Genomic DNA, 14,103 nt, shown 5'->3' with positions numbered 1-14,103 from the left:
TGACTGCATTTAGAGGTGAAAGCAAGACGAAAGCAGAGAACTCACCCTGTCTCCGGCTTTCAGGATCTGCTCGTTCTTGGTGCCCAGCTTATTGAGGAGCGTGTAGGCAAGCTTCACGCTGCGACTCCACAGCTTCCCTGCCAGACGCAGAGTCACAACATTGACCACCATACTGCAGGTCCTCTTTCTCTGTCACCGTCACGTTCACTGTCTCACCATAGGTCAGCGTGTACATCGCTTTGCCTGTGATGTCAAGCGCCGTGAGGGCGGGGCTTTTCCCCTGGGTGGCCCCCCATCGGGCCAACGCCGCCTGCAAGGCCGGGGGCCAGTTACTGACCACCCCCAGAGGCTCGCCTTTCACCGGGATGATCTGACGGCCCTCCGGCTTGGGTGTGTTGGGGTCCAGCTGGGGCGCTGAAGGACAGATACAGGAGAAGATCCTCTTTCACTTTATTTGTGCACAAACTGAAAGAAAAGCAAACCCTGAAGGTACGCTCCCTGAAATCGGACAGGAAGTAGAAACATCAAGGGGGTTGACACGATATCGGACCCCAGTGGGGCACCACCAATCCGCTTCAATCAATCAAAGATATAACTGCATTCTTCTCCTCTTGGCTGACACACTAAGATTCCAACACCCCCACTACACCTGCTCTGGTGCCACTCATCAGGGGTCCAGCGTAGCTCCACCCCATTAGCCATCCAGGCTAATGGTACGTGCTAAAATGATAAGGAAGCATTTGATATCACTGGATGAAGTTTGAAGAATCACTTTCATTGAGTACTAAATAACCCCCCAGGGGGCCAAAGTTTCATTGAGTACTAAATAACCCTCCATGGGGCCAAAGGAAGCCGCTGGTGGCAGCCATTAGGTGTAGGAGGTGAGAAACATCTGCATCAACAATAACAATAATCAATAGTTAGCATGCAAAGCTACAATTCTTCTCTCCAAAATCTTCTCATCTTGTTGGAACCTTGTTGGTTGCTTTTGTTTGTCTACGTGGAAGCCTTGATGGGATGAGTAGTGCGAGCAGTGTGTACATACAGTACATGTACGGTACATGTATAGTACATTTACTGTCCGTGTACAGTACACACAAAGCAGCAGATGAATAAGTGCATGCATGTGCCATGTCTGGTGTCACCTTCTACTATCTCCTCAGAGTCGTCAGTGAAGAAGTCGCTGAGGGGGGGCCTCTTCGGCCTCTTCAGGGTGTTTAGAAGCTGCTGGATCTTGGTGGACACCCTGCTGCTGACTGGAACCCCTACAAGAAGGAGGGATGCGGGTGGTGGGGGGGTAAGAAATAGCCACGGTCTGAGTCTGCTGCTCCTCAGCCCATAAAAGAGGTTTGCTAGTCAAAGGTGTGTCTGGACCGCAGGACAGGCTGGAAAGGCAACAGTGGCACGGGTGGGTGGGAGGAAGAGGAGGGCCAGAAGGTGAGAGTCGGGGTAAAGAGTGTTTCTGCTGTGGGGCTGTGCGGCAAAGCGGGGCAGGAAGGGTGGGGGCAGCCAGGACGTATATTCAACAACTTACTCTGCAGATTCATTCTTCCTACCAGCCAGTCAAACACACGTGACAGGGCAGAGGAAGAGCCAAAGTGAGAGAAAGCAGTCTGATTAAGTTGCCATGGGGCTCCCTCACCAACCCCCCAGTCAAGAAAAGCTTACCGTCTGCAGTCTCCATCATGCTGGAACCACTCATCCCACGCACTGTGTTACCGCACGGCAGGTCCACCCGCCGCCCTCTGGCCGGCGCATCTGGAGGCGGGGCGCTGGTCTCTTGGGGGGCTTCGGGGATAGAGAGGTGGGGGGTTTGTGAGTATATGATGAAAAAAAATACCAATTTAAAAAATAAATACAAATAATAAGGGTTCAATTCCACCCTCGGCCATCTCTGTGTGGAGTTTGCATGTTCTCCCTGTGCATGTGTGGGTTTTCTCCGGGTACTCCGGTTTCCTCCCACATTCCAAAAACATGCTAGGTTAATTGGCGACTCCAAATTGTCCATAGGTATGAATGTGAGTGTGAATGGTTGTTTGTCTATATGTGCCCTGTGATTGGCTGGCGACCAGTCTAGGGTGTACCCCGCCTCTCGCCCGCAGTCAGCTGGGATAGGCTCCAGCACCCCCGCGACCCTCGTGAGGAAAAGCGGTAGAAAATGAATGAATGAATGAATACAAATAATAATAAATAAGAATAAATAAATAAATAAGAATAAGATGTATAACAGGATGTGGAGAATAACCAATTCTTAGAGGTTATGGAGACAACATTAGACTTGGCAGCATGCTAATTATTATTCATCAATCATTGGCAGAAAGATTCCCATAATGCCCCCCATGATGTGTCATCATAGCTATTCACACATCAATATACTTTACACTGTAGATACACACTCATACTCATACTCACATACACACACACATATATATATATACTTTTATCGACGGTCATTGAACGCACCACCAACCGTTCTCCGATGCAAAGAGGGCTGTATGGATGTATTTAGATGTATTTTTATTTTTAGTTTATTTTATTATTATTATTATTATTATTATTATTATTATTATTATTATATTTATTGTAACGGCAGCATACAGCACTTCCTGTTTTGCATGCTAACTCTCGTCACACTCCCCAACCCTTCCTCCATCTCTTATTCTAGCATTTTTCCTCCAAACGCTCTAACCAGCATGTTGAACCTGACTGCCCTCTATAGCTTAAACAAGGTTATGTTAGGCGGCTGTTATGCAGGTTCATTGGTGGATTGATGAAAAAAAATGGGTCAATTTATTCCCAAATATTATTATTGCAATTATTATTATTTGTATTTTTATTTTTTGTAATGATTTTTTTTCCGGGGGGTGGGGGGGGCAATTTAAAATTTTACACTGCATATCATACTAAGATGAAATACTGCATATCATATGATACTGCATACCATACTAATACTGCAAATCATACTAAGATGAAATAATGCACATCATACCAATAGTGCATACCATACGAACACTGCATATCATACTCACCAATGCGACTGTACGCCATCAAGTCTGAGGTGGTGGTGTGGGGGTCGGGCTGGGGGTGGGGCTTGTACAGGGCCGGGTATGGGGGCTTGTACTGAGGCTGAGGCTGGTTCTGGGATGGAGGCTTGGCCTCCCCGTGGGACATGGTGGAGGAGGCCGAGGAGGAGGTGGAAGAGCCCCGGGTGGTGCGGTTGATCCAACAGTCGGGGCTCTGCAAGCTGGGATTGTGGGAGGGGGCCGGGAACGCCGCCGACTGCCTACGCACAGACATCTCTTCTTCTGAGGCTGAGGAGGAGTCTGGGGGGAAAGAGTGCGAATTTAGAAATTGGTCCGAGGTCACGTGTACCCCCCGTCCTACCTGGCGGCGTACGTGTTTCCATTGGGGAGGGCACGTAGGCCGAGCGGCGTTTTGTAGGCATGGGCAGCGCCATCTTCTCCTCCTTATGTTTGGCCAGAGCGGCCTGTACAGCTTCACTGTGGACGTCTGACAACAGCAAAAACACATATTCTTTCCACTTTCCATTGTAACCCTAACACGGGTACATCTGGAGCGCCATAGATACACCTGGAGCGCCACAGCTACATTTGGAGTGCCACAGATACACTTGGCGTGCCAAAGATATATCTGGAGCCCCACAGATACATCTGGACATCCATATACTGTATAGTATATCTGGAGCACCACACATATATCTGGGGCACTACAGATACATCTGGACCGCCACAGATAGATCTGAACCACCAGATGCAGTACATCTGGATGGCCGCAGATATATCTGGAGCACCACAGATACATCTGGAGAACCACAGATACATCTGGACATCCATATATAGTATATCTGGAGCACCACAGACACAGTACATCTGGACCTCCACACATACATCTGGGGCACTACAGATACATCTGGACCGCCACAGATAGATCTGGGCTGCCACAGATACAGCTGGACCGCCAAATATATATCTGGAGCACCACAGATACACCTGGACCACCAAGGATATATCTGGAGCACCACAGATACATCTGGACCACCACAGATACATCTGGACAGCCACAGACATATCTGAACCACCAGATACAGTACATCTGGATGGCCGCAGATAAATCTGGAGTACCACAGATACACCTCAACCGTCACCGATATATCTGGAGCACCACAGATACATCTGGAGAACCAGAGATACATCTGGACAGCCACAGATACATCTGGACCGCCACAGATAGATCTGGGCTGCCACAGATACAGCTGGACCTCCAAATATATATCTGGAGCACCACAGATACACCTGGACCACCAAGGATATATCTGGAGCACTACAGATACATCTGGACCACCACAGATACATCTGGACAGCCACAGATATATCTGAACCACCAGATGCAGTACATCTGGATGGCCGCAGATATATCTGGAGCACCACAGATACATCTGGAGAACCACAGATACATCTGGACATCCATATATAGTATATCTGGAGCACCACAGACACAGTACATCTGGACCTCCACACATACATCTGGGGCACTACAGATACATCTGGACCACCACAGATAGATCTGGGCTGCCACAGATACAGCTGGACCGCCAAATATATATCTGGAGCACCACAGATACACCTGGACCACCAAGGATATATCTGGAGCACCACAGACACATCTGGACCACCACAGATACATCTGGACAGCCACAGATATATCTGAACCACCAGATACAGTACATCTGGATGGCCGCAGATATATCTGGAGCACCACAGATACATCTGGAGAACCACAGATACATCTGGACAGCCACAGATACATCTGGACCGCCACTTGGACACTATTGACATACATTGATATATAGATTATATATACTACTACTACATAGATAGACAGATAGGCAGATATAAATATCATTGCTATTACACACAATACCAACAGTAATACTACTATTAACAGTCATAGTCATACTAAAACTAATACAAATACTAATACTTCTTTTATTTTCCTCTTTACTGGAAGTGATATTTCATCTTAAAAGGCTTTAACAAGCTGACACTTGAGACTGACCCCATCTGCACCGGATCTAATGCTTGTTCATGTGTGATTGTGAGGTTTGTGCATTCAAGCCTTCAAAGTTGCCTTCAGTGTGTTGGTTATATTTCAGGAATTCATGCAGATATGATCTATCATCCTGCAGGATGGTGTCAAGAAGCCTTTTGAATAGAGTGGCTGACAATGAATGAAAAAGTCACGCTTGACTTTAATTCCCTGCACTGAATGATAACAAGGTAGAAAGTACCTCAGCTGAGAAATACGCCGACACACACACACACACACACACACACACACCTGATCTGTAGCGGTCATCCCTGGTGCCGCCATTACGGTGTGTTCTTCGAGAACGCCGTTCACGGTAACGGGATGAGCTGGAAGAAGGCGGGCCACGGCCGGAGGAAGAACTGGGAGCGGGCGGTTGTGCATCGTTCCTTGGGGGCGGTTCCGCTGTTGGGGAGAATCATCCTAAAAGATTTTGGCTTTGAACATTCACAGAAAAAGAGAAATGCTAAAGTTGGTTCTTGTCCCAGTTAGCAATCTTTGGTCTGGATCTCCTTCCACGTCATAAGAACATATAAGTGAGCCGGATCTTCTGATTGGGACATTTCTATGAACTTCTGTCAAATCAGCTGTCATGATGCGGCTTGCGGGGGAACGGTGAGACCCCAGGACATGCATCAGATTACAATTGAGTGCATCCCATAATCAGTTCACAGTTCCACATGTCGAAAAGGAGTAGGAAGAAGCAAAGCTTATTAAATCCTACCACTCCATGTGGTACTTTTACAATCAGTAACTGTTACATTTGTTCACTTCCTGCTTTCCATAATACAGTTTAAGGTTATTTTTTTGTTTAAATTGCTGATGTACATCAGCGGTTCTACTATCTCGTTAACTACCGTGTTTATAGTGTCCATTTCGATTCCATTACAATCAGTTGATGTTTTTGCTTTACAATTTTTGACAATGTCGATGATTTCCTTTTTTGTTACATCTGTCAGGAACATAGAATTAGGATTCCTCTCTATTGTTTCATTCCTTTCCTCGCTTGTCCTTTGTTTCGGAATCCCTTCTTTGCAGTCAGGCCACAGATGTCCTAGCCAATCAGAAGTTTGGGACCAATACTGACAAAGTATTATTGAACTTTTCAACTGTCTCATCCATATCATCATTACAGGTGTTTCCCACCATGAAATAATGAGGGTCGTCTGTCTTCTTGTTACTTTTCCTGATAATATTATGTAGTATGCCCCAGGTTGCTCCAATATTGTTTTTGTGCTTGTCTAGTAGTTGGCTATAATATTCCTTCTTACATGCTCTTGGGATTGTACTCAACTTATTTTTATAAGTCGTGTATGTTCTTTCTGATTCTTTAGTCTGTTGAGTGATGAATTTCCTGTATAGTGTGTTCTTCTTCTTGCAAGCATTAGTAAGGCCTTTTGTCATCCATGGTAGGTTGTTTTTCTTTTGCTTCTAATGATCACACAAAGGGGAGAAGCACACCCCTGAACTAAATAGGCAACAGAAATTAGGGACTGGTGTGGGTGATAATAGCAATACAGGGGAAAACAGGGCAAAGCAGGAAGTGAATGCAAAATAAGGGCATATTTTCACAACTGTCACATGGGAACCTACACAGGGTGTGACAGTACCCCCCCCTCAAGGACGGATCCCTGATGTCCAAGAAATGTCAAGGTCAAAAAGGGATAGGTGATGGGGGGACCAGAGGTGGGTCGCCGACGGAACCCTTCTGGGGGACGGCCAGGGCGACAAGCCTGGTGGAGCCAGCAAGACTGCTCCAAGCGATGGAAGGTACGGCTGGGTCGGCGGAGGTGGCAGGCACCCTCGAGGGGGAGCCCTGGATGGTGAGCGAGGTTGGCACCCTCAGGGGGGCGCCCTGGACGAAGAACCTGGTGGGGCAGGCGAGGGAGCTGGGCTCCGGCAGGAAGTCGAGGAGAAAACAACTGGCGTGTGAGAGACAGGGGTCGGACAGGGTCGCCAGGCAAGGCTGGCTGGTGTGCGGTGCCCTTGTAGTGGGCGCGACAAGCGTGCTGTCCGGCCCCCACATCATGGTCTCCAACTGCTCCGGCGTGTACCTCGCACATTCCTGCTCCATCGCCTTGAAGAACTGCCGGGTCCGTTTGTCAAACTCCGAGAGATCGTCATCGGGTTCGTTGAAACTGACAGGGCCAGGACAGGGGGCGATTGCATCTCGGCTTGGCGTGCATTTCTACAGTTACGCGTGGATCCCGATGCATTTCTACGGTTACGTGTGGATCCCGATGCATTTGTACAGGCACGTGTAATTCCCGATGCATTTGTATGGTTACGTGTGGATCCCGATGCATTTGTATGGTTGCGTGAGGATGCTTTCTTTTAACCCCGAGGTCATGTGGATACCATTTTATCATCAAAGGACAGGGCAATTATGTGCTTTTCAACACCCAGCTACGTGTGGACAAGGTCACGGAGAAGGAGACTCACCTGGGGGGTGGATGATGTATGGTGCCAGGAGCTTGGTCCTCTTCTTCTCATAGCCCTTCTGGGTGATGTCACCTGCACAAGAAGATCATATTTTATTGAGCAAACTGAACCAAAACAATCTCTCTTATATTCAGGAGTGAGATGCAAACAGACGGAACCTCCACAGGACGTCAAAGATGGGCCTTGGCTCCATAGTCAGGGTGGGGGGGTGGGGGACAGAAGCTAAATTCGTAATGGAGCGGAAAGGGAAGCAAGGAAGGATGATTCAGATGTACCCTGAGGAGCACGGCAGCAGAGGACGAGAAGGAGCTGAGAAGAAGGAAGTGGACATGGAATAGGCTCATGCTGCGTATGTGCCCTCTACAGTTGCTATGGCAACCTCATCTCGCCTGCGTTTCAATGAAGGGCAGCAATACCTATGCCCGTCACGGCACCAAGGAATCTACCGGCATAGAGCAGTTTACATTGTGTTTTAATGCTGCTATGCTGGTAGCTGGTCTATGTCGATAGCTGGTCTATACTGGTAGCTGGTCTATGCTGGTCATGCTGTTTGCTGGTCTATGCTGTTAGCTGGTCTATGCGGTTGCTGGTCTATACTGGTAGCTGGTCTATGCTGGTCATGCTGTTTGCTGGTCTATGCTGTTAGCTGGTCTATGCGGTTGCTGGTCTATGCTGGTAGTTGGTCTACTTTGGTAGCTGCTCTATGCTGGTAGCTGGTCTATTTTGGTAGCTAGTCTCTGCTGGTCATGCTGTTAGCTGGTCTATGCTGTTAGCTGGTCTATGCTGTTCGCTGGTCTATGCAGTTGCTGGTGTATGCTGGTAGTTGGTCTATTTTGGTAGCTGGTCTATGCTGGTAGCTGGTCTATTTTGGTAGCTAGTCTCTGCTGGTCATGCTGTTAGCTGGTCTATGCTGTTAGCTGGTCTATGCTGTTCGCTGGTCTATGCAGTTGCTGGTCTATGCTGGTAGTTGGTCTATTTTGGTAGCTGGTCTATGCTGGTAGCTGGTCTATTTTGGTAGCTAGTCTATGCTGGTCATGCTGTTAGCTGGTCTATGCTGGTAGTTGGTCTATTTTGGTAGCTGGTCTATGCTGGTAGCTGGTCTATTTTGGTAGCTAGTCTATGCTGGTCATGCTGTTAGCTGGTCTATGCTGTTAGCCTGTCTATGCTGTTAGCTGGTCTATGCTGGTAGTTGGTCTATTTTGGTAGCTGGTCTATGTAGATAGCTGGTCTATGCGGTTGCTGGTCTATGCTGGTAGTTAGTCTATTTTGGTAGCTGGTCTATGCTGGCGGCTGGTCTATTTTGGTAGCTAGTCTATGCTGGTCATGCTGTTAGCTGGTCTATGCTGTTAGCTGGTCTATGCGGTTGCTGGTCTATGCTGGTAGTTGGTCTATTTTGGTAGCTGGTCTATGCTGGTAGCTGGTCTATTTTGGTAGCTAGTCTATGCTGGTCATGCTGTTAGCTGGTCTACGCTGTTAGCTGGTCTATGCGGTTGCTGGTCTATGCTGGTAGTTGGTCTATTTTGGTAGCTGCTCTATGCTGGTAGCTGGTCTATTTTGGTAGCTAGTCTCTGCTGGTCATGCTGTTAGCTGGTCTATGCTGTTAGCTGGTCTATGCTGTTCGCTGGTCTATGCGGTTGCTGGTCTATGCTGGTAGTTGGTCTATTTTGGTAGCTAGTCTATGCTGGTCATGCTGTTAGCTGGTCTATGCTGTTAGCCTGTCTATGCTGTTAGCTGATCTATGCTGGTAGTTGGTCTATTTTGGTAGCTGGTCTATGTCGATAGCTGGTCTATGCGGTTGCTGGTCTATGCTGGTAGTTAGTCTATTTTGGTAGCTGGTCTATGCTGGCAGCTGGTCTATTTTGGTAGCTAGTCTATGCTGGTCATGCTGTTAGCTGGTCTATGCTGTTAGCTGGTCTATGCTGGTAGTTGGTCTATTTTGGTAGCTGGTCTATGCTGGTAGCTGGTCTATTTTGGTAGCTAGTCTATGCTGGTCATGCTGTTAGTTGGTCTATGCTGTTAGCTGGTCTATGCTGTTAGCTGGTCTATGCTGGTCATGCTGGTAGCTGGTCTATGCTGGTTGCTGGTCTATGCTGGTCATGCTGTTGGCTAGTCTATGCTTATTGCTGGTCTGTGCTGATAGCTGGTCTAGCAGGGCATGTATCCATTGCGTTTGCCATTTCTGATGATTTCACAATGTAACTATATTTATTCTGATTTAAATATTTATTTCTTGGGGGAAGAATTGTCTGACTTTTTGTCTGCTTTGTTTTTTCCCAAGACTTTTTGGAATTAATTGATAAGGAAAAGCCAGCAAGCAGTGTATATTTACTGAATATCCATTATTTATTTGACGTCTGTTGAGAGAAACAGTAGATGAGACGGCTGTCGAGGTCATGAAATATCATCAATGTCATCTTTCACCATCAACTTTGTGACACTTTGGAGCCCCTGATATTTGAGGAAATAAAACATATTTCCATCATGTTGACCAATCACAGTTCAGCCTGGGTCCTGCTCATCCTTCCTTCCCTCCATCAGTAATGCATGAACACAATGCTTGGCTTTGCTCAGTCACAGGATTTATTTTTAGATCATGCCAACAGGCAGTTGGACTGCACACAAGAAGGGAAAGCCATGGCGTCTGTTATGGGGGGAGGGGTGGACAATCTCTAAGTAATCACTCTTCCATCTGGATGATTTCAAATTCAGCTGTTTTTTTATACACTATACCCCCATCCCTGCATCCCGTAGCAGTCATTGACAGCCGTTAGCAGCTATTACCCACCATCAGCATCTATTAACAACCATTAGCAACTGTTAGCGGCTAGTACCTATTACCAACTAGAATCTTTTAACTCCATTGGCATCTATCAGCAGTTAGCATCTATTACCAGCCATCAGGGAGTCAGATGTTTTGGTTTGCTTGAATGAAACTTCTTGTTGTAACAATTTCAGGAATTGTCGTCTATATTACATTTCAGTTTCAGGTGCTCAAAGGATGACATGCTGTCTGAAGCGGGTAAATACTAAGTCAAAAACTAAGTCATTGATTGTCTTGAGTCCCCTGGGTGCTGTTGGTCGCCCCACACCGGACTACATCCAGACAATGTTTTGGGTTGATTTAAAAATTCCTTTACTTGTCACCACATTCTTATCATATACTTTCAAATGGGATTGTTTGTTTGTTTGAATAACCTCTTCTTTGTGTCAGAATATCGATACGAGCCCAAGATCATGTGATTCTTTCATCTTGATTGAGTAATAAAATAGAGGACTTATTATTATTTACTTTGCAACCAGAAATAGTTCCCAAAATTATTGTTAACTGAAGCAGAACTGGGATTGATTCAGACAAACTGGATGGGATTAAGATTCTATCATCTGCGTACAAAGCAATCTTGTATTCCCTTGGTCCCACCTTGAGACCTTTAAGTTGTTTATTCCGTCTGATCGCAATTTGCCAGGTCTCAATAGTCATGTCAATCAGTAATGGTGAGAGAAGAAAATATTTCGGAATGATTTCCGCTGTTGCATTACTGTACATAATTTGGACCCATTTTATAAATGAATTGATGACATGACCACAGCCAAATCTTTCCAACACCTGAAAAAGGTGTGACCAATCCACTAGGGATGAGCGTACACCACTATCTGTATCTGTATCTGTATCTGTATCTGTATCTGCATCTGTATCAGCACTAGTATCTGTATCTGTATCTGTATCTGTATCTGTATCTGTATCTGTATCTGTATCTGCATCTGTATCAGCACTAGTATCTGTATCTGTATCTGTATCTGTATCTGTATCTGTATCAGCACTAGTATCTGTATCTGTACCTGTATCTGTATCAGCACTAGTATCTGTATCTGTACCTGTATCTGTACCTGTATCTGTACCTGTATCTGTATCAGCACTAGTATCTGTATCTGTATTAGCACTAGTATCTGTATCTGTATCAGCACTAGTATCTGTACCTGTATCTGTACCTGTATCAACATTAGTATCTGTACCTGTATCTGTATCTGTATCAGCACTAGTATCTGTATCTGTACCTGTATCTGTACCTGTATCTTTATCAGCACTAGTATCTGTATGTGTATTAGCACTAGTATCTGTATCTGTATCAGCACTAGTATCTGTACCTGTATCTGTACCTGTATCAGCATTAGTATCTGTACCTGTATCAGCATTAGTATCTGTACCTGTATCTGTACCTGTATCGGCATTAGTATCTGTATCAGCATTAGTATCTGTATCTGTATCAGCAATAGTATCTGTACCTGTATCAGCATCTATATCAGCATTAGTATCAGTATCAGTACCTGTATCTGTATCAGCATTAGTATATGTATCAGCATTAGTATCTGTATCAATATCAGTATCAGTATCAGCACTAGTATCTGTACCTGTATCTGTATCAGCATTAGTATCTGTATTTGTACCTCTATCTATATCAGCATTAGTATCTGTATTTGTACCTGTATCTGTATCAGCATTAGTATCTGTATCAGCATTAGTATCTGTAACTGTATCAGCAATAGTATCTGTATCTGTACCTGTATCAGCATCTGTATCAGCATTAGTATCAGTATCGGTACCTGTACCTGTATCAGCATTAGTATTTGTACCAGTATTAGTATATGTATCAGCATTAGTATCTGTATCTGTATCAATATCAGTATCAGTATCAGCACTAGTATATGTACCTGTATCTGTATCAGCATTAGTATCTGTATTTGTACCTGTATCAGCATTAGTATCTGTATTTGTACCTGTATCTGTATCAGCATTAGTATCTGTATCAGCACCCCCCCCCCCCCCCCCCCCGCAAGCCTCGTGAGGAAAAGCGGTAGAAAATGAATGAATGAACAACAAAATGGAACGATCATAACGTGCCCCTTATCTGGGCAACAAACAGAGTGCAATAAAACGCAGTCTGCATTTATCAAAATAAAACAGCAGCCTTTTGAAAAGGTATAAAAGTATATAAAATCAATTAATACAGTTTAAGTTTGATTTCTGTGCAATTTTAACATTCCAGCCCTGAGGCATTTCACACAGAACGAACTTCCTGGGTCAAAGGTCAGGCAAGTTCACCCAACATAGCTGTCCGAGGCAAATGCCTGTAACACTCAGACCTGCGCAACAAAAACACAATAATATCACTAAGTGTCATTCCAAATATATACTGATGAAAATCAGAAATCACATTATATAAACAGCCACTTTGTTACTAAATATGTGCCGATAACAGGATTGTGTTCTTACCCGTTTAATGTAACTTCTTTTTTCGAGCATGTAAGATGAATGCAATGAATGCAAATGATTCGGTCCGAGAAATGTTTTATTCCTCTGTACTCCTCAGTTATTTTTCTCTTTTTCCCTTTGGGATCCATGGCCCATCACACAGCCGCCAGTTTGTTTACAACAGCCACCTGCCTGTCATCCCGCCCTGCTGATAGAAACGTGTGTCGCAGGCTATGATGCAAATCTTTGTTGACAGAAATGTAATATTTACATTTTTACAGCATTTACAGCAAAACGTTAAGAATGTTTGTGTCATGTTTGTCCTCCGACAGAAACCATATTTAAACAAAAAATATCACTCCGCGTGTAAGGGAGTTAAAAATGCACTTTATTATTTATTTTCTAAATGCATGAATTTATTATTATTTAGTTATTGTGTGAATTTTATCTCAATGAGTTATTTATTTTCTTATCTTGTTTACTCCATTTTCATTGCTTTCTTTGTATGTGTGTTTATTTTATCCTTTCACTTCTGCTCCTCCCGGGCTTCCGTAGTTGCCCCCAGCTCTGGTAGCTCTGGTAGCTCTGGTTTTTATGTCGATATATTTGTCATTTCAAGTGGTTTTATGTTATTTTGATCGTTGGTTTTAGTTAAAAGGGCTTATTTTCATTCTTTTTCATTTTCATTATGTCCCGTCTGTGTAGGGTGCAGAAGTGGAGGAAAAATAACTTTATTTTCATTCTTTTGTCCATCGGGTATGTGTTTTTCATTTTTGTAATCATAATACTTTTTCAGGGCGGCACGGTGGTCTAGGGGTTAGCGCACAGACCTCACAGCTAGGAGACCAGGGTTCAATCCCACCCTCGGCCATCTCTGTGTGGAGTTTGCATGTTTTCTCCGGGTACTCCGGTTTCCTCCCACATTCCAAAAACATGCTAGGTTAATTGGTGACTCCAAATTGTCCATAGGTATGAATGTGAGTGTGAATGGTTGTTTGTCTATATGTGCCCTGTGATTGGCTGGCGACCAGTCTAGGGTGTACCCCGCCTTACGCCCGAAGACAGCTGGGATAGGCTCCAGCACCCCCCGCGACCCTCGTGAGGAAAAGCGGTAGAAAATGAATGAATGAATGAATAATACTTTTTCACATGTCATTAATAGCTCCTTCCCCTTCTCTCCCCCACTCCATTACTTATGTTGGCCACTAGTCGGCAGTGTTGTGAAACATAAAATATAAAATCTATAGAAATATAAAATCTGTCTTTTGTTTACACAAAACAAGTACTTCCTCTCTTTGCCACACAAC

The 14,103-nt window shown here is 44.9% G+C and overlaps 1 protein-coding gene across 4 annotated transcripts in view; it reads right to left on the bottom strand.

Annotated features, from left to right (window-relative positions):
- Positions 1-14,103, bottom strand: part of dip2bb (disco-interacting protein 2 homolog Bb) — a 41,160-nt gene that overhangs the window by 20,368 nt on the left and 6,689 nt on the right. For 2 of the 4 annotated variants that reach the window (XM_058054347.1, XM_058054349.1), the window contains exons 2-10: positions 7,549-7,620; positions 5,359-5,511; positions 3,385-3,510; positions 3,030-3,323; positions 1,669-1,788; positions 1,535-1,552; positions 1,146-1,265; positions 217-414; positions 46-137 (exon numbers count right to left, since the gene is read on the bottom strand). In XM_058054347.1, coding sequence (XP_057910330.1) covers positions 46-137; positions 217-414; positions 1,146-1,265; positions 1,535-1,552; positions 1,669-1,788; positions 3,030-3,323; positions 3,385-3,510; positions 5,359-5,511; positions 7,549-7,620 — 1,193 coding nt within the window. The remainder of the gene's footprint in view (positions 1-45; positions 138-216; positions 415-1,145; positions 1,266-1,534; positions 1,553-1,668; positions 1,789-3,029; positions 3,324-3,384; positions 3,511-5,358; positions 5,512-7,548; positions 7,621-14,103) is intronic. The other 2 variants (XM_058054348.1, XM_058054350.1) reach the window with 1 other exon arrangement.

The sequence above is a fragment of the Doryrhamphus excisus genome, chromosome 18, assembly GCF_030265055.1.
Source record: "Doryrhamphus excisus isolate RoL2022-K1 chromosome 18, RoL_Dexc_1.0, whole genome shotgun sequence".
Taxonomy (NCBI): domain Eukaryota; kingdom Metazoa; phylum Chordata; class Actinopteri; order Syngnathiformes; family Syngnathidae; genus Doryrhamphus; species Doryrhamphus excisus.
The sequence above is the reverse complement of the archived record's forward strand: the minus strand, read 5'-3'. Positions and strand labels throughout refer to the sequence as shown.